We start from the raw sequence: 25,922 nt of genomic DNA on the forward strand, positions 1-25,922 counted from the left end.
GCCCCTAAGCCGTGCCCGAGCTGTCACCCACATGTGTCAGCATGGAGTTGCAGCCGCGTTTGAAGGTTCTTTCTAGAGAGTACTCAAAGGGAAAGCATACTGTATAATATACCAAAGCATTTATCAGACTTACAGCTTCCGGTCTAAATATGCAGGTATAACAGCGAGGGGGAGATGTGCTGTTAAGGTACTGGTACTAGTTACTCGGTAGGATGGGTAAATGGCGGAGGCGACGGGGTCGTGGAGGATTTGATCTGGCTAAGCTTTCTGGGCTGGCTCACCTAAGTTAAGGGCGGTAGCTTCTAATAGTCTAGCGCCACTAGCTAACTTGTATACTAATCAGGGGCTAGAGAATCCCACAGGAAAACCTGTTATTTTAGGTCTAAATCGCCCATATTCCTGGAGAAAGTCTGTTTCCCTAACAAAAATAGCTAACGCTCCCTGAGTAACATATATCAAGTGTATCAAGGCACCTCCAATGTGGAAATTCATGTAAGAAAAAGCGTATCTATAGTCTTCTAGTTTCTAAGAGCGGATCTATAACTATTCTAAAACTATTTATGACGCGTCAAAAGCAAATCTAAGCAACGCCTTGCATTGCCGCCTTATTCTCCCCATCTCTGCTAACGCGTCTATCGATGTTGAAGTCGTCGTTGCTATCCACTCCGAGATCATACCGCCTTGCATACTCCCCAACTCCCGCATCATCAAGCATCGGTAGCTCATGCGATGCCTTAACATAGGTAATCTTTTCGATATATCCCTTAGCGAAGATGATATCAATCTCCTCCAACGAGCGTCCTTGAGTCTCGGGGTAGAAGAAGAAGATGACGGGCAGAAAGCAGGCATTGATAATGGCAAAGACGAGGTATGTCGCCCATCCAATGTTCGAAACCATGATCGGAGTAACCATGACCACGACGAAGTTGAACAACCAGTTCGTGCAGGTCGAGATCGCATTCGCCCTTCCGCGGGTCTTGATGGGGTTGACCTCAGCGGGATACAGCCATGGCAGTGGAAGCCAGGTGGCCCCGAAAACGATGATGAACAGGAACAGACCGAATACGCCTCCCTTGGCAGCTTGCTTAGCTTCGGGGGTGGTGTCTTGATTTTTTATTCCGGAAGGGATGAGAGTCGCGAATGTGATAACCATGGCGAGGCACTGGCCAACTGTACCCCATAGGAAAAGAGCACGGCGGCCCACACGCTCGATCAGGAACCAAGATGTCGTCGAGAAGGCGGCGTAGCACGTCGCGTTTACAGCTGCTACGACGAGGGAGATATTGCGGGTCTGGCCGAGAGACTCCTCCAGTAACACGGGGAGATAGTAAATCACCGCATTACAACCACCGATTTGCTGGAACAATTGCGCAGAAGATCCAACCAACATGCGACGCGTATGCTGTGATTTTCCACCAGTGAATAGACTGGAGAAGCTCGCGCCCTTGCCAGCTGCGCGGATCGAGTCGAGGATGACAGCCTTCTGTGCCTGGACCTCGGGGTGATGAGTGTCCTTGCCATGGAGAGAGGCGAGGACACTTTCGCCCTCCTCGTACCGCTCACGGCTGAGCAGCCATCTGGGAGATTCCGGAAGGAATACCATGACAACGGAGAGGAAGAGACCAAATACAATCTGGAAAGCGATGGGCCATCTCCAGTGAACACTCTCGTTATCGGAGAACTGAGAGCCGTAATTGATCCAATAAGCAATCATAGTTCCGAACGCGATCGTAGCGCCCTCGATACAGATCAGGAGACCACGGTTCGATGACTTGGAGCATTCGGCCTGGTATGTGGGAATTGTCGATGTGTTGATGCCGTTTCCGACACCGGTAATCGTTCGTCCGACCATGAATTGAACAAATGGCATAGATCCAGTCATCGAGGCGACCTGGATGATGACCCCGAGAATCATAACCCATCCACCTGTGATACAGGCTCGGCGACGGCCCAGCCACTCGCCGAAAATGAGAATGAAGACAGCGCCAAGAAGGCAGCCGATCTCGTAAATTCCAGTCGTGATGCCTTGTACCGTAGAATTATCTTTTGTCGCTGGGAAATAATCGTTGAAGACCGGGTCTGTGATGATCCCACTCATCACACCTTGGTCGAACCCGAAGAGCAAAAATCCATTCGTCGCAACGACGGAGATTGCAATGTTGAGTTTGCGGCCAGAAAGTCCCATGTATGTCTTCATGTGCTTTTTAGTAGTAGGTTCGGCAGACACGTCGCTGCTGTTGTCGATGGTATTGTTTTGGGTTGTGGGCTCATTGTCGGCTCTGAGAGCCTTCTCGCCGCCGTTGCCAGCGTCGACGGCATTTGCATTGCCATCGTACCGCTCTATGGCGTCTGTGTTTGACTTTCCGCTCATGAACCCCATTTTGATGTCTGATTTTTAAATGATCATTCTATTATGGAATGGCATACTTATAAGAAAATTTTAAGAAATGTGTGGCAAGGCGCCACATTTAGAGTCCACAAAAATGACATCAGAATGGAAATAGTTTCGTTCCTGAGTGTACGTACCAACCAAAATCTCCGAAACAGCCCTATCAACTGTCTTGTGAAAGTATCTAATCAATCAGGTGTGACAATCTGCAACTATTGTGACAGCGGGGTTTTTACAGGATGCGAACTGGGAAACGGGAGGAGGTTCGACGACCGAGCACTGGCAAGGATAGCATTGAATGCGACGGGAATGTGCGACGGGAGACGGAAGGGCTGCTAACGGCGCAATAATTTTGAACGGCAGTGTCGGACTGCCGGTGGGATACGCATTGAAAAAACCGTTGGACCCATCCGAGATCCGTTTAGGGCTGGTTTTTGAATCGTGAGAGTCTCCCATTGATAATTAATTATGGGTCTGGCGTCATCGCGCATCGCGGGTGGGGAGATCGCGGGAGATCTACACCCAAGCATCTCGGCAGATTTTTATTGGCGATTCAATGAATCTGCCGTGAAGTTAGAGTGCATTGCGACTTTCGCTTTATATTGTAGTATAGATAATGGGTTCTTATACGACCTGATGGGATATAGACTGAGATATATTATGAGATGCGGGATGCGGGATGCGGGATGCGGGACCGGGATGCGGGGAGGAGGATGTGGGAAGAAGTTGAGGGAGCGGGATGCTAGTTCGTGGTTGGTTGACCAAATGTTGAAAATGTGGCAACGGCGGAAGATATGACCACTAAGGATGAAGTTACGGAATCTCACTATCGCCATTCTTGCCCATGGGCTCCCCGTGATAATGATTCAGCTATAGAGCCTAACTACCACCACTCGTAACGCCTAACCCAATGACGGCTATCAAGTGTCAGTTCCATTGTCATATCCCGCGCTGGTCTGACGACTGCCAACTCCTAGATTGCTACTAACTGGCTGTGCGTAGTCAGTACAGATTGATAAGGGGTCAGCCCTCCGTTGGGATCGGCTTAGGAGTAACCAGAATGGAGCACAGATATCCAAAGCATATCCTGAGAACAGGCCATAGGATCAGCACAGCCGACAAGTCGCTCAAGACCCTCATGGCAACAGTCAAGCCTAACATCGCACCTAGGGCGATTCGGGGACCCAGTTACCATCGTCTCCTCCCGAATCTACAGTAAAAGAGGTGGGAATCTACAACGCATCAAAAAATGAGAACCCATGGCCGTCGGTGAGAAACCCTAACTCCCGAAACTGAGGCCACAATGACGACAATCTGTATACCGCTAGTCCCCGGGCTCGCCACTTGTTGACCTGTCAAGGCGTCAGCGATCTAGAAACTTCCTGACAGCTTCATAATGACCGCTGTAACCCTAGTGCATCCTCGACCTTGCTATGATCATCATCGGGCGACGTTTGCCCAGTTGTGCGCAGCATTAAGAAAGTAAAACCCACCAGACGCTAAGGGAGGTACTGTCCCGGCGATAAACGAGTTCTACGCCTGTTACCTTTCCCTCCTTTGCCTCCCCATCCCATCAATGAGCTCTGTCGCCATCCTCCTCACCACCTGTGGTGCTAGGGATGTCGTTAGAGTCTCGTATCTATTAAAGTCCATAGCGGCAGACGCGGAATAGCTGTGTGAGAGAGGCATCAATCAAAGTCCTGTTCTAGAGCAGTGCATATCGGCGCATCACTGTTGGTGGCTGTGGATGGATGCGTAGCCAGGATTGTGGCTGAGTCGTTGCAAGGTGTGGATGTAATTCCTGTTAACAGTGAAGTCCATAAAGTGGCATCATGGTGAGTGAAATGGCCGTTATTTCTTTTGACGCAGTCTAAATACGCCGAGAGAGGGCAAGGGGTTCGCTCGATCTTCCTCATAGTGTGCATATAATTGACAAGCCACAGCTACACCAAGATATATATTAGCCATTTCAGCTTTACCTATCAAAATTTATCCCTCGACCTCGCTGTTGGTCTTCCAGACTTTTTAGACTCAGATGACTTTCTCCGATGCCAATCGGTCCGAACCATGTCTAGCGGCAGAGAGATATCATGGAAAGTGAAGTTGGTCCTAGAGCTGACGGACTGTTGGATTTTGAAGTAGTACATCTTGGTGGAGCTGGCACCGGAGACCTTAAATGGACTCCATTCCTCACCAATTGTGCGGGGAATGGCGGAATTATCATATAATAAGGTAACTGGACGTCAAAATAGGGCCGGACCCCGCGTGTCACACCTGCATGGCTGTTTATCCGGAGCTGCGTGAACGGCCAAGGGGTCACAGTTCGTGCATGCGGAGTCTCGGAATAGGGAATTTAGTCTTCCCTCAACTCCATCTGCCAAACCACATCTCTGGTATGTACCACCAAACAAGAGGATTCAACAAGGGCCCCCCAAGAATTATTTTTAATACGATAATAGTAACTTTTTTCTACAATCCCAAAAGTTAGTATTGATATTACTACTTCAGCGCATATAGAAGAACCAGTAAGTTTATATCGAGATCCCGAGGATCAAGGTTAATCCTAACATTAGAACGTTAGAATTATAAATCAAATACTGTTAGTGACCTGTATATCCAAACCTTAAAATATACCTCCACAGAAATATCAAACGTCAAAATGAACGTGGTAGGAAGGTGTGGGGTATACAGGGTTTACTCGGCCCGACCCCCACAACCTATTCTATTTGACGCAAACTCCCACGCATGATGGTATTTGCTAGAGAATTAAAGTTTTACCAAAATGATACGGAGTGCCGATCAAACACCCTCGTAGGTAATTGCCAGCGAAATCCCTGGATGTCATCTAATTTGGAAACCAACCAAAGGGAGTGGTCGACACGAACACCTGTTCGTCTTAATTTATCCGCAGTCGTCCTTGAGTATTTACAAACTTTAGAAGAATTTCAAGGCTACTTTCAAAACTTTCAATATCTAGTCTTGAGACTTTTTATTACGATAATGTAGAGCATCTGAGTGCAAACATACGCAAGTTACCGCCGCACCTGTCGAATAAGCGGGAGCTATTTAATAACCCGAAGGCCTACTCCCACTTACTTTAATCCTCCTGCGTCGGGTGGAATTCCGGAATCTCTAAACACAGTAGAAATAGAAGTGCCAAGCAACACAGACCTCGTGCCAGCCCTAGCTTCGGTGGTTTTGCTAATAGTGCCGTAGTCGCCCTTGTTGCAACAGGGTTCCCCACATTCTCACTTGTGCTAATCCATGACCTCCGCGAATCCGCGGACGAAAAAGGGCCGAAATGTTTAGCATCTCAAAAACACTAAAGGTATGGCAGTTGCGGTTTGGAAGGTGGTAAGTGCGCTGAAGCTATATTCTGGGGTTCTACAGTCAAGCGGCGTTTCAAAAGGGGGGCGCCAAGCAGAGTAAGTGCTCTCCGAGCATATTCGGTGTGTGATCGGTGAAATTAAATATACAAACGTACAAACTAAACGGCAATTGTGCTATTTAGCTACTTGGTGTATTGGAAAAGAAGCTGGGAATCACATCGCACTGATGCGATTCCCACCGTGCAATATATATAGGATGGGTCCACCACCCCTTTAGATTCATTCCCCGTTTCTTCTCAACCCATTCTTCACCATGCCGTCTTTCAATTCTGCTTTAATCGCGGCCCTCGGCCTGCCTTTGATCAAGCTGGCCCATGGCCAGATCTTCACAGTCAACTGTCAGCCGCTGACCATCCAGCGCGGCGACCCCATCATCAGCCCGGGCGGCATTTCCGCACACGTCCATGCCGTCATTGGTGGAACTGCCTTCCAACAGACCATGGGCTTGAATACGGCACTGAATGCTAAGGACACTACGTGCGACAAGAAGATTGATAAGAGCAACTACTGGCAGCCACAGCTGTACCACCAGAACTCTGATGGCAGCTTTGACTTAATCCACTTCCAAGGAAGCGTAAGTGCATGGGAGACAGAGACTTGTGCTAAACAGAGCTGATATATTTTAGGCCGTGTACTATCTAAACCGAGCGTGTGACTACGCGGAGGGAAGAACCCAGTGTCCGCCCGGCTTCTCCCCTGCAGCTCCTCCGGCTGGGCTGCGCATGGTCACTGGAAACCCAATGCGTCGGTAAGTAAACCACTCCCTTTTATATACTATCTATATCTAGTATCAAAACTTATGTGAGGAACTTTAGGACTATCGACGAATCACTTTTCGAACACCAAGCCATGCAGCACGTATGCCTGAATGCAGCCAGCAGCGACAACACCTACGGCCTCCCCAAACAATCCTGCGATCGTATGAGAGCAGAGACATTCTTCCAGTCCTGCTGGGATGGGAAGAACCTTGACAGTGACAACCATTCTTCTCACGTGAGTTACACTCCCTTCCTGTCCCATCCACAAATCTTCAACTTATAATATCCCATGCATCTTTATGTCTACCCCTTCCTAATAATATCTCTAGATGGCCTACCCTGCAATTGGCACCTATGATGGTGGAGTATGCCCAAAGTCCCACCCAAAGGCCATCTTCAGTCTCTTCTACGAGTTCTTCTATGACACCGCGCCCTACAAGGATTTCAACAAGTGGGTGTACGCGATGGGTGACCCAACTGGCTACGGTCTGCACGGCGACTTCATCAACGGCTGGGACCAGAACGCGCTGGAGACAGCCATTCAGACTTGCTCTGGCCCACAAGGCGCCTATTCCCCAGACTGCAGCATTAATGTAAGTGATATATCCCCCAATCTCTTCTTTCCCCACGGATATATTTTAGGATTATGAACTATAAGCCCTATTCTGTTGAAAAAGACACACAACTAACAACTGAATAGAAGAATGCTGGCTCCGCGGTTGGCTTGAACCCAGAGATCGCCGCTCCTGCTGAAGAAGTAGGCCTCAACGGTCCTGTTGCTAAGTTGCCGGGCAACAACCCTGTCACCATGTCGCCAATCATGAAGAGATCGAGCGTCGCAGGGAGGGTCAAGCTCTGAGCAGAGAATACTGGATCGGATATGAGAGAATTCTGAGAAAGGAACCGGAAGAATGCCCTACGATCTATGAAAGGAAAGGAACAAGGATGAAGGAGAATGAGGTGTATATAGTCAGCGAGTTCATGAGCCTGCTTACTGCTTTTTCGAAACAATTCTAAGTAGATAGTTACATACGTACAATTTCAGATAAATTGGCAAATTTTCCGAGGTAATATGAACTTTTAGGGCGACCTATATTGAAGTGGCTTATTCCCAAACGTAGGGAGGGTCACTCGTAAAAAACACATTCTCACATTTCCTCTTACAGGCATGCGCTGCATAAGCGCCCAGCCTTGCTGTTAGTGGGGCTGAGTTGTCACCAACCCCATCACACATCATCAGGTCGACTATATTTAATCCTTTCAAAGCAGACTGATAAATGTAGACCTACAAAATCGGCCCTACCAATCTTGCCAAATCCGTTGTCACCCGAACTAGGCGACATTCTAATCTCAAGCCATGCGCCTCATAAATGTAGACACGTTCGAGCTCGAGGAGTTCATGGACCATAGATCCACCCGCTATGCAATCCTCTCCCACACCTGGGGTAAGGGGGAGGTGACGCTCGTCGATATGCAACGCGGCCTGCCACATGCCGAGGCTCTACCCGGCTTCGATAAAATCCGCGGCGCCTGCCGCCAGGCTGCCAGCGACGGCCTTATGTTCGTCTGGGTTGACACCTGCTGCATCGACAAGAGCAGCAGCGCCGAACTGTCCGAAGCCATCAACTCCATGTTCCGCTGGTACTCCGATGCTAAAATTTGCTATGCTTACCTATCCGACGTCGCGAAGGTTGGGGACGGTCCTGAGGCGGAATCGCAGTTTCGAAACAGTAGGTGGTTTACGCGGGGCTGGACACTGCAGGAGCTCCTCGCCCCTAAGGAGGTTGTCTTCTACTCCCGGGAATGGATAGAGATGGGATCGAAAGAGGACTTTGCAACGACAATCTCAGAGATTACGGGTATTGACCCCGATGCGTTAGGCACTCTGGATATTACAAGATTTAGCATTGCGGAACGTATGTCTTGGGCCTCAAGTCGGGTCACTACGAGGCAGGAGGACATAGCGTATTGCCTGCTAGGCTTGTTTGCCGTCAACATGGCATTGCTATATGGCGAAGGCGAGCGCGCATTCATCCGGCTGGAGGAGGAAATCATCAAGAACTCGGACGACCACTCTATCTTTGCATGGACATCGTTGGGCGAGGCTCCACCCACAAATAGCGGGCTCCTAGCTATGTCGCCGTTGCAGTTCAAGCACTCGCGCGGGGTTACCCTATACGAGGGTGAAAGTAGTAAGAGTAGACCCTACCGGATGACCAACAAAGGTCTGAGCATCACGATAAATGTGGTACGTGGAAATGCACCAGGGGAGCGCTTCATGACGCTCGGCTGTCGGATTAGAGAAGGTTGGGTCCTCGCGATCTGCATTCGAGGCGTGGTAGCCAGCAGCGTAAGTGATCAGTATACCAGAGTACGGTGCGATGAGCTGTACGCAGTGCAACCCCAGACTAATGGTGGATGGACGAAATTATTCATCCGACAGGCAACGAGTCTGCTCGATCCAGTGGAGATTTTGCGTGGTGCAAACGCTTTCATGCTGAACGATATCTCCCCCTCCTTCAGACTCGATAAAGTCTACCGATATACTCCAGACAAATTTAATCGGTTTAGTAGTAAAGAAGCGAAGATAGTTTGCACTTATGGGCGTGGCGGTGAGATTCTGGTTAATATCCCAAAGTCGGCAAACCATTGGGTGGCGACTGCTATCTTCAAAAGCACCACTACTGAGGCGGAGGTCTGGGTCATGCTAGGCTGGACGGATGAATTTGGTGTTTCGGTCCACGTTTGTCAGGATCGTGATGAGGACTCTGACGGAGAGATTGTTGAGGTGGACTTAAGGCCTCTAAGCAACTGCATAACGAAGAGGGAGATTATAAACGAATCTCAGACCCCAGAGGGCGAGGCGAAGACAGAGTTAGTCCCCGTGTCTGTGAGCGTCAATACGCATCACGAGCAGGGTATCGATGCGCTGTACAAGGTGCTATATAAGGTGACAGTTACTGATGACCGGTATGTTGCAATTCCGGCGGCATATACTGTTTGGCCATAGTGGGGCAGTTATCTGTCATAAATGAACCTAAAAACTCGTATATTTATCCGCCCTCCTGCTCATTTCTTCTTTACTTTTACTTACTAGAATAAGGAAATAAAATCCACTTAATGGCATACCATAACACAGAGACAACTCGGCTGATCGACACGGACGGTACCATCCTCAATGAGACCGACTACCTCAACCTGCTAAACCAAATCATTAGGCGCAATGACTCAGCGACGCTACATAAATATCTCGCGAAATTCCCGAGATACGCCCTTAGTACGGGAGAGACCGAGTACTACGACCCGTTCTGGATCGCTGCGTCGGTTGGGAGCACCGAGGTCCTTCGCGTGCTGCTCGATCATTACAATTTCAACTATGAAGCCGATCCATCGCAGATAGTAGCCCTAGACCAGCGAGAATTCCTACTACTGAACGTGGCCTGTGACCACGCCCATCTCGAAACGGCGCGGTTCCTACTAGACAGCCAGCCCCCGTTTGGGGAAGTATGCGCTAAGGACTACCACGGCGGGACGCCACTGTTGAGCGCTGCAGCGTCGCTGCAGCACCTTAGTTTCGATCTGCAGCACCTTAGTTTCGATCTCGAACTTTGTCATCATGACCGTCACGGTTGGATCCGCGACCGCCTTGCTCGCGGCGAGGAATTGATGCACCTACTCCTCGATAAGGGGGCTTGTGCTAGCGATGCCATCGTCGAAGTCAGGGACAATTGGCTAGAGCCGCGCAACACCGTTCTTGGCCGGGCCATCACCCGCGCCAGCTACGAGTTAGTTAGGCGCCTGCTAGACGAAGGGGCGGACGTCCACGCCCGGCAGCAGTACTTCAGCAACGGCGGGGAGGTCGGCTTTCCAATAGGAATGTACACTAATGATGTCACCGCGCTGCATCTGGGGAGCTTGTTCTGGAACGCGGAGGGGATCCGTGCGCTACTAGACCATCAGCGCAGCGCTAGCAATGACCATGACTATGGACGTGAAAACGAGCATAATGACTTGTTTACCTGTCGCGACAGCACCGGCCGTCTCCCCCTCCACTGGGCGGCTGGGGGCCCCGGTTGGTATGACGAATGTCTCCTCCTAGACGATGCCATCGTCCCACGCATCGTTAACACGTTCCAGCTCCTTCTAGCCAGCAACCCCCATACCATCAACGACCTAGACCACCAGGGCGCGACACCCCTATACTACGCGGTCGGAGGCCACGCAGGCTGCGGCAGCCTACACTCTGACGTTCCCATCCGGTTCCTCTGCGCCCACGGCGCTGACGCAAGCCTAGTAGACCGCCACGGCCGCACTGTGCTGCATGCTCTTGCCTTGCACTCTATGTACGGCGAACCAATCGCCTCTGCCCTTCTGGACCTCCTGGTCGAGCACGGCGCTGATGTCACTCACGCTGACACAGACGGCAACACTCCTCTGCACCTCATGGCGCGGAACCTACGGCAGGTCGAGGCGGCGCGGTACCTAGTCCGCCTTGGCGCGGATGTGCGCTAGAAATGCTCAGGGAGATACGCCCCTTCATAAAGCAGCAATGGGGGGGATCGGGCCTCTCCAAAACCACGAGGGGAAGATGGAGAGTGTGACGCTCGCAAGTAGGATCCGAGCGCACGACGAGATGATCGCCGCGATACTAGAAGGCGAGACCAGAGGCGACGGGAGCAGCGGTTTAATGGACCAGCAGAATGCAGTGGGGAAGACGCCACGGCAGCTGCGGGAAGAGAATCTAACTATATGGAGTAGAAGGGAGGAGTCTATAAGAAGCCTGCCCGCTACAAGGGGAAGGGGAAGGGGGCGCGGCTAGCCATTATGAACTAGGGTTTAACTAAGTTTACTATACGTTAGATTCTTAAGGGGTTAACTAACTACATAGCTTCTGTATTATTTACCTTATTACTAGTCCTCGCGGCATATGGGCTGCAGGTTTCGGCCGTAACACTTAGTTGTGTATCTATGATGAGACCGAGATATCTACATTTTGCATCCTGGTCGCTGTTCCTGCCAAGCAAACCCGTTACCCCAGCAACCCCACACTACCCTCCATCCCACTTCCTCACAACCCCACCACCAAGGTAAGGTCCCACGCAACGACGCGTGCCACACACCGACGACCTACGACGACGACGACAGATACGATGGATACCCAGCGACCGCCGAAGAAACCGGCGAGGGTGTATGGGAAGAAGAAGCAAGTCTCCAAAAGCGCGGGGATATTTTTGCAGGATTCGTCGCCGGCGCCGAGGAAGGTGGGGGAGGTGGAGATAGAGAAGACGGCGGAGGAGGCGGTGGATGAGAAACTTGAGGAGGAGGGGAAGGATAGCAAAGATGCTGTAGGGATCGAGAAGCCCGCAACTGAAAGCCAGAAGATGGGCTCGCCAAAGAAGAGCGGTGATACCAGCGCAACACCTGCCCCAGAGACAGCGACGACTACGAACGCGAAATCGAAAAAACCGAAGAGCTCACGGAAGAAAAAGGAGGCAAAAGAACAAAAGACAGTGGATAATGGAGAAACCCAGCCAGCCGCCGCCGGGCACAGCGAATCCAAACCACCCAAACCGCAACCACAACCCCCGACAAAATCAAAACCCCCCTCCTCCGACACAGAAGCTCTGGCAGATCTAACACACACCCTCAACGCCCTCCAACTCACCCCCGCCTCCCCTCTCCCCCACCCCGCACCACCAAAACACCAACGCACCCGCCGTCCCCGCCCCTCCACCACCCCCTCCCCCACCACAAAACCCCCATCAACCTCAAAACCCCCCACCAACTCCCCCCCCCCACCCGCCTGGCTCGCCCCCCTCCCCTCCCCACTCCCCTGGTCCCACCTCCTCTCCCCCTCCTGGCCCCTAACCAAACTCACCGAGTCCTCCTACGCCGAGATCTACACCCTCCACAACCCCTCCGGCTCCTCCATCCTCAAGATCCTCGCTCTGCGTCCTCCGCGCGGGCCGGGGAGTAGGAGGGAGACAGCTTGTAAAGTCGAGGATGTGCTTAGTGAAGTTGCGATCTTGGATTTAGTCACCGATGTCGCAGGGTTCGTGGTGTTTCGCGGTGTGTTTGTCGCCAAGGGTGGTGTGCCGAGTGGTGTTGTTAAGGCGTGGGAGGGGTGGAATGATAAACCCCCCGGTGCTGACGCTACTGCTGAGGAAAGCGAGTCCTGGGACTTAGGATACGGACGGAGTGCGTTTCCGCACCCGTCGAAGTATCATAAGGATCAGTTATTCTTGGTGCTGGAGCTGGGAGATGCGGGGAAGGATTTAGAGCACTTCAACTTGACGACGAGGGAGGAGCTGTGGGATGTTTTTTTGGGAACGGTGGGGGCGCTGGCGACGGGGGAGGAGCTGTTTGGGTTCGAGCATAGGGATTTGCATGAGGGGAATATATGTCTTCGTCGCGCTGGGCCTTCTTCTCGAATACCCACGGCGACTGCGACTTTGTCAACATCCGCATCTGAGCTCCGCGGCGGATTCTCGGGACTGGAAATCACTTTACTGGATTACACCCTCTCTCGCGCGATGACGGAGGAGGGAAAAACACTATTCCTCGACCTCGACGACCCCGAAAACGCCGCTCTCTTCGAGGACTGCGAACCAGGCACGAAAGAGCAGGAGCGGAAACAACGGCGCGTCTACTACGCTATGCGCGAACATGTCATCGCTCAAGAACTCCTCCTTACTGGTGCGTTACAACAACAAACGGGGAAGGGAGAAGAAAGCAGATGGGCGAAACACCACCCCTTCACGAATGTCCTTTGGCTGGCTTATGTGCTGGAATACAGTATTTCGCATTTTGAAGGGCCGAAGGGGGAGTTGAAATTGTTTGAGGGGGAGATTAGGGATGTTAGGATGAGGTTGCGGGAGGGGAAAGGGGGGGGTGGGTGGGGGAGCGTTGCGGAGGTTAGGGAGGAGGTTTGGGGACGGGGGTGGGTGGAGTTGGAAGAGGAAGAGTGGGAGGGGGAGGGGCAGTGATGCATAGGTGGGGAGGAAATCGAAGATTAAAGTTTCTGAGATGGGAATACGCACCCCACAATGTGCTTGGCACACATACACGCTGGGTCGACGCATCTGCAGCGCGGGTATCCCGCACAAGCCTTGCGACGTCCGTGCGGGAGATAACGACGTGCGGCGCGCGGTTAATACCCATGACGGAGTGGGAAGTCGTGACGAGCGGGGAGAAGGATGCGGTATGCTTGGATGCAACCAGGAGAGAGAGAGTGGTTAGAAGGGATTCCAGATAGAAGAGGTGTACCAAGGGGAACCTCGAGAGACGTAGGGACGTCGGGACCAGGGGAGGAGAAGGGCGAGCGAGTATGATAGAAAGGAGGGATACAGACCTTGTGAATTGGAGTTCGGGGCATAGCATACACAGCGGGGATAGATACCACACCACATATACACATAAACAGCATTACAATCCTTCACTCCAACCACAATCATAAATCATAGTCACAACCAAAGCCAACATCAAAAAAAGGTTATTTCAATTCATTCGCAACCCTACACCCCCATCACCAGGGACAAACAGGTATCATCCACTCTAGTAGTTGCTATCATTGTTGTTGTTGTTACCCCCGCTCCTTCCCAAGAAACCAGTCGCCGTATCAACAAGCTTATCCACCGTCGACGATCCCGAGTTGTTGTTTCCCGAGCCGTAGGAATCGTTGTTGTTGTTGTTGCTGGATCCGTAAGAATCGCTGCTGTTGTTGTTGTTGCCCGAGGAGCGGGTGTTAGACGAGCCGTAGGAATCGTCGTCGTTGGAGTTCTTGTTGGACGAGCCGTAGCTGTCGGTGTTGCCCGAGGAGCCGTAGCTGTCGGAGGAGTTCTTGTTGGAGGAGCCGTAGGAGTCGGTGTTCGAGGAGCTCTTGTTGGAGGAGCCGTAGGAGTCGTCGTTGTCGTTGGAGTTCTTGTTGGACGAGCCGTAGCTGTCGGTGTTGCCCGAGGAGCCGTAGCTGTCGGAGGAGTTCTTGTTGGAGGAGCCGTAGGTGTCGGACGAGTTCTTGTTAGACGAGCCGTAGGTGTCGTTGTCGTTAGAGGAGCTCTTGTTAGAGGAGCCGTACGAGTCGTTGTTGTCGCCGCGGCTGTTGCCAGACGAGCCGTAGCTGTCAGTGTTGCCGGAGGACTTGTTAGAGGAGCCGTACGAGTCGTCGTCGTTGGAGTTCTTGTTAGAGGAGCCGTAGCTATCGTTGTTGTCGCTGCTGCGGGTGTTGGAGGAGCCGTAGGAGTCGTTGTTGTCGCTGCTACGGGTGTTGGACGAGCCGTAGCTGTCGTTGTTGGAGGAGTTGTTGTTGGAGGACTGGAGGAGTTAGTGGGTGGTGAAGAGGGTAATGGAGGGGATGGGGGGCTTACGCCGTAGGAGTCGTCTCCGCCACGGGTGTTGGAGGACTGGGTGGGGTGTTAGTTTGGGTTGGGGGTGGTGCAGCTGCTGAGGGGAACAGCAGCTGGATGGGGGTTGAGGAGGCTTACGCCGTAGCTCTGGGAAAGGAGTGTTAGGTCGACAGGACTAATGAGAAGAGGAGGGGGCGAGGCCAGGGAGGAGAAGACTTACGTCGTTGTTGTCGTTACCGTATCCAGACATGATGAAGGATGTTTATATGAATTGGGAGGGAGTGGTTGAAGATTGGAGATTGGTATATGGAGATTGTAGAATTGAGAAAGTATCGAGGAACCAAAGAAAGGGGACTCGAGACGGGGGAAGGAGAAGGCTTATACTTATACCTCTCTCCCCCTCCTCCCACCTACCTCTCACCTACCTCTAACCTCCCACCTCCCACCTCCCCCCTTCGGACCCCCAAGGTCACTCACTCACTTGTGGCTAGCTACCACCCTCGGGGCGGGGCAAGCTGAGATGACGAGTCCCTCTCCCCCCAAGCTACACAAAACGTAGTTGCGTCATGACCTCTCCCATCCCCCCGCCGATTGAGTCGTGCTCCTGAGGGGGTTCACCATAGAGGGGTAAACTTCGTGCTCCCCCCCGTCCTCCCACCCCCTCGGCCTCGCCGCCACCATTGGCCAGCTAGCTGCGGATGATAGGGAGCCAGAGCAAGGCTTGTCTCAGTCGGATCCATGGGACCGTGGCGGAGGGGAGGAGCGGATCGTGAAGATGGGAGTGGATAGCTTGGAGCTTGTATGGATCGGGGGAGGGGGAGGGGGAGGGGGATGGCGTGCGTCTGGCGTGCCTTGGATCTTGGTTTTAGTTTCTGGTCTGTCTGGTCTTCAGTTGCGCAATGCGGGAGTGAGGTAGATGGATTGGATGGGTGCGTATGTAGCCTTGCTGTGGTGGTGGTCTAGTTTCGTGGTACTATGGATGGTGCTGCTCGGTAGTGTAGAGTATTGTAGAGTAGTGTAGCTTCGAATGATCCGCGGCAGGATAGGATGAGGGACGGAGATGTGCCCGGACATGCGTCGACGTACATCATCGGCGGCCAGCCATAGGAGGGTACTGCGGGAGGACATGTGGGACGGGGCGTGTTGGTGGTGGTTGGAGGTGCAAATGCCTCATACTATCTAGGTTGTCGTCGATGTATTGTGGTTGTACCTTGTGATGTTCTTTCTCCCTCCGTGTCTCCACATGGCCAGTAATGAAGCTTCTTTGTGGTTTTTGGTGGTTCAGTAGTTTCCGTATGTGGGGTAGATAGGCCGAGACCTGGTGGGAAGAGGTGGGATGAGGTGGAAGGGAAGGGAAGGGAAGGTACGAAGTTAGCGAGTAGTGGTAGAGGTAGAGTACCTCGATCCTGCATTCAGCTCGACAGGGCGATGGAAGTACAGGAGGGGTGATTGAGCTGTGCATGGTTAGATGATGGTGGGATGAAGCATGGTGGGATGGATTGGAGGGGAGTCGTGACTGGCCTGAATAGGCAATTGTGATGCATGGTGATGGTAGAGATGATGAGATGATGTCGTGCTATTGTATGTGAATTATATCTCTATGTTTATTTATCTGTATACACTGGGGATGAGTAGAGAGTATGGTATTATTGTTGCTATTGCTCCTACTCTCCCTTATCTAACCGACCTATTTACCCCTCCATCCTCCACCACCAAAAAAAGGTACGCGTCCTCCATACTACTGGCCCCATACTATACTAAGTACTTTACTCAGCCACAGCCACAACAATAAACCCCCTTCCTTCCCTTTCCCATCTTTTACCCCTCCCCCTAACCATCCCATCCCATCCCATCCCGCCCCAGTAGATCCCACAAGGGAAAAAACAAGCTCAAACCCCCGAACCAGGAAATCAATATCATACGATAGTAGGACACAGTAGTCTATACTAACTACTCTAGTGGCCCCCATCTAATAGACCTGACCAGATACAGCAGCGTAGTATCCGCAACCCTGAACAGCTGCTATGTCCATCTCGCATCCATAACTCGCATCTATGCCTGCATCCATATCTCCCCTCCATTCTCCATACGTCCATCTACATATCCCATCCATCCCACACATATCCATACATCCACATAACCAGCCATGCTAACCGCATCCCCCATCTCCGCCGATCGCTACTTCAGATGAACCGCACAATGCTCGCCTGCATGCACCAGCCCACTACCCACGCGCCTCTGCACCATGCATGCAGATGTGGTATATGATGATGTGTGTGTGTGTGTATCTGGCACTTTGCATTTCCCGCCGCAGTTTCCCGTGGTCACTCTATGTAGTAATTCTTTCGTCTTGTCCCGCTCTAATCGCCGTCCAATCCCAAACGCCGATGTGTTGCTGCCCATTTGCTTGGGTCTCTTGAGCCTCATTTCTTCCCACCACTGCTATTTGTATCAAAACTGCTCGCTTCCCTTGAGCCTCAATTATACCACCACGGCTCCCATTCTCGGCGTTGTATCCGACACCCAGCATTCATCCCCATCCCAATTTCACCCTCCAAATCCATACCACGCTCACCTCACATACTTGCTCATAAACCTCTTATGGAAATCCGATCTCAGCAAGTCCTATCCGCACATTAGCATCCCATCCCATCCCACACCTCCCCCTCACCTCCCTCAGAAAAAAGCTCACATTAACAAACTCCTTCTTATCCTTCCCCTCCGTCCCCCTCGCCTGATTCCTAAAAATCACATCATCATCCCACCTCCTCTTAACCCCAAAATCCTGCTTCGCCCCCCCGCCCATCAACGGATTCCCCCCCGCCACATCCCTCTCCCTCGCCTCCTCCTCCTCCTTCTCCTTCTCCCTCTCCTCCTTCTCCCTCCGTTCCGCCCGTTCCCTCTTAATCTTCTCCAACTCCCGCTGCAACTCCGCCGTCTCGTCTTCACTCTCGTCTTCACTGTCGCTCTCGCTTTCAGAAGCTGAATCAGCGTCAATGTCGCGCGTCTCCTCTAGGATCTTCCGCCGCTTCGCTTCCTTCGCTTCGGCATCGTCTTCTACCCCCTCCATTGCGCTGCTTTCGAGGAGTCCCCCTCTCTTCCCTGCTTCGAGCGCGGCATCGTCGGCGCTGGTTTGGTCGGGTGCCCCGCCGCGCGTCTTGGCGAAGTGAGCAGCTTCGGCGGCGAGGAGTTCGGCGCGCAGGTCGCGCGATTGGGAGTCGGCTGAGCCGCCTTGGCCGGGTTTGCTGTGGTGAGGGTTAGCGGATGCGCACTTGTGTTTGGCGTGGGATATTGGATGGGGGAGCATACCGGACTTTCAGCTGGGTGTGCGCGGGGAGGAGGCGCTGGTGGTATGCTGGGCCGCGCTGGGCTTCTTTACCTACAGCCTTTGGGGTGTTAGTTTGGGAGTTTCGGGATGGGGAGGTCGTGGGGGGGACGAACGGGGTCGAAGGTTGGTCTGTGAGCTGGGGTTTGTTAGCGATAGTTATTTTATAACGGGCGATGGGTACATACCAGTCGTCATCTTGCGTTGTGGTGAAATGCAAAGTAAAGTCGTAAATATATCGATGTAATGGAATTCTCCATGGCCCAGGCGATATCAACACCCATCACCACATCCCAGCGATCGCGCTAAACCTATCCCAGCACAAATCACCACACCGCCCACGGCAATATTATTTCACTATCAATCAATCAATCCCACCTCTTCCACCCCCCAGCCCTTCCCTTCCAGCTCCCCCCAAACCACCAAAATTACAAACACACAGTAGTCGGTCCCCGCAAAAACCGACCTACGACAATGCCGCGCGAACCAGAACCCTCGCTCAACGAGCGCCAATTCATCCTCCAAGCCCTAGAAGATAACCTCCGCCTCGACGGCCGCGGCTTCGACGATGCGCGCGATGTCGAAATCAGCTTCGGAGACGCCTACGGCAGCGTAGACGTGCAGATGGGGAAGACTCGGTACTTACCCCCCCCCCCCCCCCCACCTTCCCCTCCCCTCCCCCCGTCCTCCCTCCTCCCACCAATTCCCCCTCTCTTTTAAGAAGAACCTCCAGAGCTAACCCACCCAAGCGTCCTAGCAACAATATCCTGTTCCCTCTCCCCCCCCGCCCCTTCGACGGCATCTTCACCCTCACCACCGAGTTCTCCCCCATGGCGACCCCCACCGTGGACCCCTCCCGCCCCTCCCCTCCCGAGACCCTCCTCGCGCGCCTTCTCGATAAAACACTCCGTCGCTCCGCCGCGCTGGACACCGAGTCGCTTTGTCTCCTGGCTGGGAAGAGCGTCTGGGCTATCCGCTGCGATCTCCATATCTTGTCGCATGGAGGGGGGTTGCTTGATGCGTGCTGCGTCGCTGCGTTGGCGGGGCTGCTGCATTTCAGACGCCCGGAAGTCAGCGTGGAGGGCGAGAAAGTCACAGTCTACAGCGCTGAAGAGAGGGCGCCTGTTCCGCTAAGCCTGTTGCATCTCCCTTTCTGCGTTACGTTCTCGATCTTTGGAATTAGGCAGGGGGAAGAGGAGGTGGTGCTGCTTGATGCGGATAGGGCGGAGGAAGGGGTGAGAGAGGGGTCGGTGACGGTGGGTGTTAATAGACATGGGGAGGTGTGTCAGATTGCGAAGTTGGGGGGGAGGGAGGTGGATGCGCTGGAGTTGTTGAGGTGTGTTGGTGTTGCGGAGGGGAGGGCGAAGGTTCTTGATGGGATTGTGAGGAGGAGGGTGGGGGAGGAGGAGAGGAGGAGGGATGGGGGGGTGGGGAAGGTGTTGAGTGCTGAGAATGAGAGGTGAGCTGCGCCGTGATGGGTTGGGTTGGGTTGTTTGGGAATTGGAAAAGTGGAAATATCATGGCGCTTTTTTGTAAGAATGGGGGTAGGAGACTATGGGCATGGTCGGCCCGTGATGGAAGGACTGTTCTCGATAAATCTAGAGCGGAGTGTGGGATCGTGGACTAGTGCATGGAGAGCCTGTTTGGGCCCCACGGCTTCCTTCGCCTTGTGGCCGTGTCTGCGGGCGAAATTGCTGAGTTCTACGCAACAAACCAATCCTCGAGGCCGAGAAGCCTCCGCATACCCTACGAAATGACTGTAGAGTTGTCACGTATAGAGTATTTAAGACCAAGAAATAACATACCAAGTATCTTACTATCTACCATCGTGAAAACTCCGCGCCAGCAACAGTGAAACGCCAAAACTGAAGAACAGCAAACCCACCAGTATCGCCAAAGACACGTAACAGAAGTCTCATATCACCCACACGAATCACTTGTGACCATATCCAGCCAGACACAAAATTCAAATCCATAAATCCCATTATCCCCTCATTTAGCTACCCTAACCCAGCAAACTCCCTCCCCACCCAAGCAACCCCTCACCCCCCTTTCAACCCTCATACCCTCATCTCATATACAACAACCCCTGCCTAGCCAACCATCAAAGCCCCCAAACAAAAATAGAAAAGACAACAACTGCAATGGGTATCCGCCCATCATCCCCCTTCCTCACCCCACACCCCCTAAGCTTTTCATCTCTCTCAAAACTCAACCGGGGAGAAAAGATACAGCAAATAGCCAGCTAAAAAAAATCGTGATATCGCAGATATAGAAACCTCCTCCTCCATCCCCTAATTAAACCATTGCAGTTTTAGATGAGAACCTCAATCACTCGCTCGCCTCGACATCAAACACATCACCCCCAGCCTTCTTACCCCTTGCACGCGCGCTCCTGGCTCGCACCGGTACGGCGGGGGTTTTGATATTCTCCTTCCCCTTTGGCTTTGCCTTCACAGCAGCGGCTTTGCGTCCGCGTCCATTCGTTGGTTTCTCCACCGGCTCAGGTGTAGATTCCTTTTCCTCCTCTTCTTCTGGTTCTTGCACCACCGGTTCAGGGACCTTCGTCCGTATCGCCGGCGCGGGCGTCTCTTCCGGCTCCTCGACAGCGCCGTCGTCGGACATCTCCACATCCTCCTCCCCCGCAGCCTCAGAAGCCGCAGCCTCAGAAGCCTCAGCATCCGACTCATCATCAGATTCAGCAGCATCAGACTCAACATGCCCATCCGCATACTCCCACTTACTAACCCCCCCCATCATCTCCTCATCATCCTCACTATCATCCCTATCCGCATAACTCGTCTTCGCCACCACCCCCCTCCCACTCCTCCTCCTCTCCGCCGTCGACTCCACCTTCTCCTCCCTAACCTTCTTCACCTTCGGCGTCTTCGGCGTCTTCGGCGTCTTCGGCTTCACCACCTTCTTCACCACCTTCGCCGTCTTCACCCTCGGCACCACCGCCGCCGCAGCATTCGAGACCCTCTGCCTCTTCCCCGCCGGCTCCCCCCCAGCCGCTCCCTCCCCCGCAGCTCTCTTCCCCCTCTTCTCCCCCTTCCTCACAACCTCCTCAACCCCCTCCTCCACGCCCTCCGGCAAAAACACCTTGTCCGCCGTCTCCTGCGCCGTCTTATGATCCGGCATCTTCGCGAACAGCTCACGCGCCATCCCCAACCTCCCAGCATAGGCCTGCATAGCCCATCCGCGGCGCGCCTCCCACTTGCGCAGGACAGCCATGGCGAGTTCGGCGAGGACGTAGATGTTTTCGCTGGAGGGGTCGAGGGCGTCGCGTGCTTGCTTGACGCGCTCGGCGTATTTGTAGAGGAGGCCGAGGTTTTCTTCGGTGGCGACGGAGGAGACGAAGAAGAGGATGTATTGCGCTGTGTCGAGGAGGTCGGCGGGTTCGGGGCTGTAATCGGGGTGGTGCGCCAAGAGCGACAGGAGGCGCGGGAGTGTAGCCTCCAGCGCCCCACCACCACCACCAACTGGGCCCTGCAGGGCGCGAGCGCGGGATTTGAGCCAAGTTGCTGCGCTAGCGCGGAAATGCGCCTCGGGCTCGAAAGCGAGGAGGAAGGGGATGGTGTAGAAGCGCATCGGAAGACGGTTGAGGACGAGGTATTTCTGGAGCTTGTCGATAAATCTGCGACGAACGGGGAATAAGGCGTCCTGCGCCACGGTAGCGAGGCGGAGGAAGGATTTCGGGGAGAGTTGTGCGTCGAATGCCTTTGTGGTGCCGAGCTTTAGGAGGAGATGCGCGGCGAGGAGACGGAGACGCGATTTATGGTGTTTTGGCGTCGAGGCGGTTTTGGAGAGCTCGCCTTCGTTGGTGAGCAGGGTGAGGAGGAGTTTGTAGACTGGTGGCGCGAGCTCGGCGGCTGACGCGGGGTCGGTGACGACGCGGAGGCGGTTGACGAGAGCTTTTAGCGACCAGGTCTTTGCTTCGCATTCAGCGTCTACGGCGGCGTCGTCGACCCAGCTGCGGTCGCTGGAGGAGGGCTCGGTGCGGTATTGGAGGAGGACTTGCTGGCTTGTGATTTCGAGGATGGGGTCGTGGAATTCGTCCATTATGGTGGGGGCGAGGAGGGTGAGCTGGCTAATGCAGGCGAGCTTGGTGAGATAGTGGTCGGAGCCGTATGTCCAGTCTTTTGTAGCCCATGTCAGGAGGTCGCGGGCGTGAACTTCTTTGCGTGCGGTAGTCGAGGTCAGGATCGTGACAGCGTGCTTTGCGGCTTTGGCTGGGCTACCGAACTTTGCGAAGGCGACGAGGGCCTGCACAAATGGCTTGTCCTTGGGGATATCATCCGGGAATTTCTTCGCGAATGCCGCGCACGATTTGAGTGTCTTGACTGAACCGACGTCGTTCGCCTTCGTGGCTGTTGGAGCCGCTTCCACAAGCAGCTTGCAGAGATCCTTAACCTGCGCCTTGAAGATATCCGGGTTTCGCTCCGAAATCTCATTTAGAAGCTCATGCGCCGTGGCACCAAGTCCCTTCGCATCATTGCGCGAGAACTCAAGAATAGCCGGCAAATTGCTTTGATTATACACAATTGACCCAGCACGGTAGATCAACGGAATCATCGTCTCCAGCAACCCCGCCGGCGCCCCCGGCGCCGCCTCAATGCGCTTCGCAAACTCCTTAACCGCCTTATGCACAGTCTTGAAGTCCTCAATCGGGTCCATAGTACATCGAATCAGGTGGTACGCGCGACGATCATGCATCTTAGCGAACTTCCACAAGTCGGCGCCGGCACGCAGCGAGTCCGGCAACAGTGCCACGAGCCACTGTATCACAGCCGTGAGCTTCTGTTTGATCTCCTTCTCATTGCCGTCCATCACACCCCCATTGTACTCCTCGCATTTGGTGAGGAAAGTTGTCATCACGTTGCGGAAGGTCTTCTGACGCGCTTGGAGCGCGAAAAAGGCTTTTTTGGCTTTGGGGTCCAGGGAGCGGACGAGGATGAGGAGGCGCTCTACACGCGCGGTGTTGGGGTCAAAGGAGTCATCTGTAGCCTGTTGTGATTCCCCATTCGCCTTCTTAATCCCCTTTGACTTGAGCGGGGGATATGGGAGCGGTAGGAGCTGCTCGAACATAACGTGATCGAGTAGCACATTCACATCTTGATCATTAGCGTAGTAAGCGTAGAATATGCGCGACGGAATCGCTCCCAGAAGCGCTGTCACGGTCTCGTTCCCAGCCGCGATCTCCCCTGCTGCCACGCCCCAGATCTTACTGATGGTGGTCATGCCTTCCACGCGCACAGCATGTTTCCGATCACGCGAGCGATCCGCTAAGCTGCACAGGACTGATCCTGTCTTGTTCACGTCGCCGCTGCTTGCGAGCTTTGTTATAATGTCATGGAAGCCGAATCCAGCAACTGCCTTTACAGCCGCGATGCGAACTCTTTCGTCCGCGTCGTTGAGTTTCTCTGCGAGTCCAGCTACGAGAGTAGCCTCGTCCTCGCGGCTCAATCCGATACCTCCAGCTGAAGTGAGGATGATCCGTCCAATCGCTGTAGTCCACGCCGACCTAATCAGTGGAGACTTATCATTCTTGCGACTGAGGAAGCTGGTGTAAACGGCCGGATAGGCCTGTGCGAACGACTGTGGTGACATTGGCGTCGTGAGAATATTAGTTGGCGCAGTCGGCTGTGCGTACTCCTCGAGCATCACAGGCGGATATGCAGCTGGATCCATTGGAGGCGCCGGAGGTGGTCCTGCAGCTCCAATGCCAGATATAATATCTCCTAGGGTCTCGGTTGCGAGCAGTCGCAGCTGTACATTTTCTGCTGATAGCTCCGCCTCGAGTTGCGGGATAACATTCTGTAAGACTTGAGATGACGCGCGCCATAGCTCTCGAAGTAACCTATGTGCCTTCTCCAGCTCACGCAGATCCACAACTGTTGGGCCCGCATTCTCGTCTTCGTCATCGGAGTCGTCATTAATGCTAGACCTCCTGTGGTCGCCTGATTTGGAGATGGAACCTGAGGACGAGGCGTCGACGATCACATCGTTGAAGTACTGGCTGATATACCTCGACATCTTCTCTGGGCAGGAATTGCACAGAAACTCAGCCATCTTATACGCAGCCGGCAACTCCTTCATCTCCAGCGTCGACTGTTTATCATCCGCCTTCGAATCACCATTCTGCTTCGCCTTCCCCGTTGCCGCAGCCCGCAAGAACTGCGCGACAATAATATCAATAACTTCCGTTGGTAGCGTCGGGGCCTCATCCACAAGCGTCACCAGGATCTCATTCATATGAAACTCGGCATTCTTGCTCAACTGCTCCCCGGTCGATGCCTTCGCCGAGCCCGACACAATATCGAAGAAGATGGTAAAGAGATGCAATAGTAGCGCCTCCGAGTTATTCACATCCGTAATCAGGACTACGCTCTTGACTTCCGCCAGCGACGTCAGCACGTACATATGCTGCGTGTTATACGCATTCGATGGGTCCGAGAGCGCAGGCAGAATCGATGTTACGAACAGCGTGAAAATATCCTAATTTCCGCCATGTTAGCTACATTGTTATCTCACCCACATCCCCATCTCCAATCGAATAAGCGCCGGAAAACCTACCTTCAACTGCGACGGCGTGAACGGCGCATCCGGCGCACAAATCTTCAGCACATCCACCAAACAAGCCGCGGCGAATGCGCGAACCCCGCGATCCTTATGGCCCAACAGATTGGGACTACATAGCTCCTTCGCGACCTTGCCGAGCGACGCCTTATCTGTCTCTTCCTGGTCGAGCTCTGCGAGCTCCGCGGCGAGCGCACCAAGTCGGCGCAGCAGCTCCGCAGTGGGAATAGCCTTTCCTGCGCGCCACGAGAGGGGTTCATCGAAAGTGAGAGCAGGGAGTGAAGGTTCGACGGGAGGGGCGGCGGCGGGAGGGGCCCGTCGAGGCGCCATGGCGGCGGAGGTTGCGCGCTGTGAGGTTTGTCGGGAGGTGGAGAGGAGAGGGTTGCTTTGCGTGTGTGTGATGTCGCGAGAGGTGATGGGTATGGCGTTCAGATGCGCATTGGCACTGGTGGGAGGATATGGGAGATTCGTGTGGTGTTCGGTGGCTTCGTGGGTGGTGGTTTGTGGGGTTTCACACGCGACGAGGACGCGATTGGGGGTTCGGCGGAATGGACAGGCGCGAAGGGAGCAGGGCGCGCGCTAAGTGCTGTGGAAAGGTAATTTCGACATCACCTCACGGGAAGCGTCATGAATTCATCGACGACGGGGAAAATGTAGGTGATTGAGAACGTCAACTTGAAATAGGTATTTATTGTTAATAATTATATTAAATATCTATTTATTGATTTTCTATGTTGGTATTTCATAATTCTCGTTCGTTTCCATCTGTGCTATTGTTGTTATTGACTGCCCGACCTCAAGGCAAGCTCCTGGGATATCCAAGTTGGATAAACATCCCCCAATGCGACTGTTTTATGTCAATTTTGGGCATGTTGTTTAAGCTTGTAGAAAGGGGTATATCTGTGACCTTTCTACCTTTCTGGTGGCAGAATATCCCACTCAAATGACAGGTTTGTGAGTCATCCAAGTGAAAGTAGGGGATTGATTGATCGCCAGACCCTTGACTACACTTCACCTCATATACGCCCTGCATAGAATATTATATAGAAGTATATATAGTTTATATGCCGCTTATACTGTAGTATTATTCAAACTTTCTTGCTATATCCCTGGGCTTTCTATTCAGATACAGTAGTCTCA

At 53.3% G+C, this 25,922-nt stretch overlaps 10 protein-coding genes across 10 annotated transcripts; 6 read left to right on the plus strand and 4 right to left on the minus strand.

Annotated features, from left to right (window-relative positions):
* Positions 1 to 515: 515 nt before the first annotated feature.
* On the minus strand, positions 516 to 2,401 carry VE01_08512 (uncharacterized protein). Its single transcript, XM_018277933.2, has one exon. The coding sequence runs from the start codon at positions 2,378 to 2,380 to the stop codon at positions 581 to 583; it is 1,800 nt and encodes a 599-aa protein (XP_018127572.1). The 5' UTR covers positions 2,381 to 2,401; the 3' UTR covers positions 516 to 580.
* A 3,630-nt stretch (positions 2,402 to 6,031) lies between these two features.
* On the plus strand, positions 6,032 to 7,395 carry VE01_08513 (uncharacterized protein; the record flags this gene model as incomplete). Its single annotated transcript, XM_018277934.1, has 5 exons — positions 6,032 to 6,352; positions 6,405 to 6,526; positions 6,594 to 6,771; positions 6,866 to 7,129; positions 7,237 to 7,395. The coding sequence occupies 5 exons, from the start codon at positions 6,032 to 6,034 to the stop codon at positions 7,393 to 7,395; spliced, it is 1,044 nt and encodes a 347-aa protein (XP_018127556.1).
* A 498-nt stretch (positions 7,396 to 7,893) lies between these two features.
* On the plus strand, positions 7,894 to 9,546 carry VE01_08514 (uncharacterized protein; the record flags this gene model as incomplete). Its single annotated transcript, XM_018277935.1, has 1 exon — positions 7,894 to 9,546. One exon carries the CDS (start codon positions 7,894 to 7,896, stop codon positions 9,544 to 9,546), a length of 1,653 nt encoding a protein of 550 aa, XP_018127555.1.
* A 110-nt stretch (positions 9,547 to 9,656) lies between these two features.
* On the plus strand, positions 9,657 to 11,048 carry VE01_08515 (uncharacterized protein; the record flags this gene model as incomplete). Its single annotated transcript, XM_018277936.1, has 1 exon — positions 9,657 to 11,048. The coding sequence occupies one exon, from the start codon at positions 9,657 to 9,659 to the stop codon at positions 11,046 to 11,048; it is 1,392 nt and encodes a 463-aa protein (XP_018127571.1).
* A 37-nt stretch (positions 11,049 to 11,085) lies between these two features.
* VE01_08516 (uncharacterized protein) lies at positions 11,086 to 11,369 on the plus strand (the record flags this gene model as incomplete). Its single annotated transcript, XM_018277937.1, has 2 exons — positions 11,086 to 11,241; positions 11,295 to 11,369. 2 exons carry the CDS (start codon positions 11,086 to 11,088, stop codon positions 11,367 to 11,369), a joined length of 231 nt encoding a protein of 76 aa, XP_018127570.1.
* Positions 11,370 to 11,502: 133 nt separating this feature from the next.
* On the plus strand, positions 11,503 to 14,016 carry VE01_08517 (uncharacterized protein). Its single transcript, XM_018277938.2, has one exon. It carries the CDS (start codon positions 11,687 to 11,689, stop codon positions 13,520 to 13,522), a length of 1,836 nt encoding a protein of 611 aa, XP_018127569.1. The 5' UTR covers positions 11,503 to 11,686; the 3' UTR covers positions 13,523 to 14,016.
* Positions 13,981 to 15,128, minus strand: VE01_08518 (uncharacterized protein; the record flags this gene model as incomplete). Its single annotated transcript, XM_018277939.2, has 4 exons — positions 13,981 to 14,846; positions 14,900 to 14,935; positions 15,017 to 15,025; positions 15,099 to 15,128. 4 exons carry the CDS (start codon positions 15,126 to 15,128, stop codon positions 14,091 to 14,093), a joined length of 831 nt encoding a protein of 276 aa, XP_018127544.1. The 3' UTR covers positions 13,981 to 14,090.
* A 1,619-nt stretch (positions 15,129 to 16,747) lies between these two features.
* On the minus strand, positions 16,748 to 18,401 carry CWC15 (complexed with cef1p; the record flags this gene model as incomplete). The annotated part of the gene is made up of 5 exons (XM_018277940.2): positions 16,748 to 17,503; positions 17,571 to 18,123; positions 18,188 to 18,264; positions 18,320 to 18,342; positions 18,392 to 18,401. The coding sequence occupies 5 exons, from the start codon at positions 18,399 to 18,401 to the stop codon at positions 17,450 to 17,452; spliced, it is 717 nt and encodes a 238-aa protein (XP_018127543.1). The 3' UTR covers positions 16,748 to 17,449.
* A 167-nt stretch (positions 18,402 to 18,568) lies between these two features.
* Positions 18,569 to 20,013, plus strand: VE01_08520 (uncharacterized protein). Its single transcript, XM_059463972.1, has 2 exons — positions 18,569 to 18,841; positions 18,953 to 20,013. Exon 2 carries the CDS (start codon positions 19,034 to 19,036, stop codon positions 19,664 to 19,666), a length of 633 nt encoding a protein of 210 aa, XP_059319460.1. The 5' UTR covers positions 18,569 to 18,841; positions 18,953 to 19,033; the 3' UTR covers positions 19,667 to 20,013.
* A 233-nt stretch (positions 20,014 to 20,246) lies between these two features.
* Positions 20,247 to 25,371, minus strand: VE01_08521 (uncharacterized protein). Its single transcript, XM_018277942.2, has 2 exons — positions 24,780 to 25,371; positions 20,247 to 24,701 (listed from the first exon to the last, which is right to left on the minus strand). The coding sequence occupies exons 1-2, from the start codon at positions 25,110 to 25,112 to the stop codon at positions 20,535 to 20,537; spliced, it is 4,500 nt and encodes a 1,499-aa protein (XP_018127589.1). The 5' UTR covers positions 25,113 to 25,371; the 3' UTR covers positions 20,247 to 20,534.
* Between the last annotated feature and the right edge of the window lie 551 nt (positions 25,372 to 25,922).

Source organism: Pseudogymnoascus verrucosus (assembly GCF_001662655.1).
Source record: "Pseudogymnoascus verrucosus strain UAMH 10579 unplaced genomic scaffold scaffold_44, whole genome shotgun sequence".
Classification (NCBI taxonomy): Eukaryota; Fungi; Ascomycota; class Leotiomycetes; order Thelebolales; family Thelebolaceae; genus Pseudogymnoascus; species Pseudogymnoascus verrucosus.

Excerpts from the sequence above, each read along its gene's own strand:
- VE01_08517 (XM_018277938.2), top strand. The coding sequence starts at position 11,687 with ATGGATACCCAGCGACCGCCGAAGAAACCGGCGAGGGTGTATGGGAAG.
- VE01_08512 (XM_018277933.2), bottom strand. The coding sequence starts at position 2,380 with ATGGGGTTCATGAGCGGAAAGTCAAACACAGACGCCATAGAGCGGTAC.
- VE01_08520 (XM_059463972.1), top strand. The coding sequence starts at position 19,034 with ATGGCGACCCCCACCGTGGACCCCTCCCGCCCCTCCCCTCCCGAGACC.
- VE01_08521 (XM_018277942.2), bottom strand. The coding sequence starts at position 25,112 with ATGGCGCCTCGACGGGCCCCTCCCGCCGCCGCCCCTCCCGTCGAACCT. Across the intron at positions 24,702-24,779 it reads TCACGCCGTCGCAGTTGAAG|GATATTTTCACGCTGTTCGT; the intron begins GTAGGTTTTCCG and ends GGCGGAAATTAG.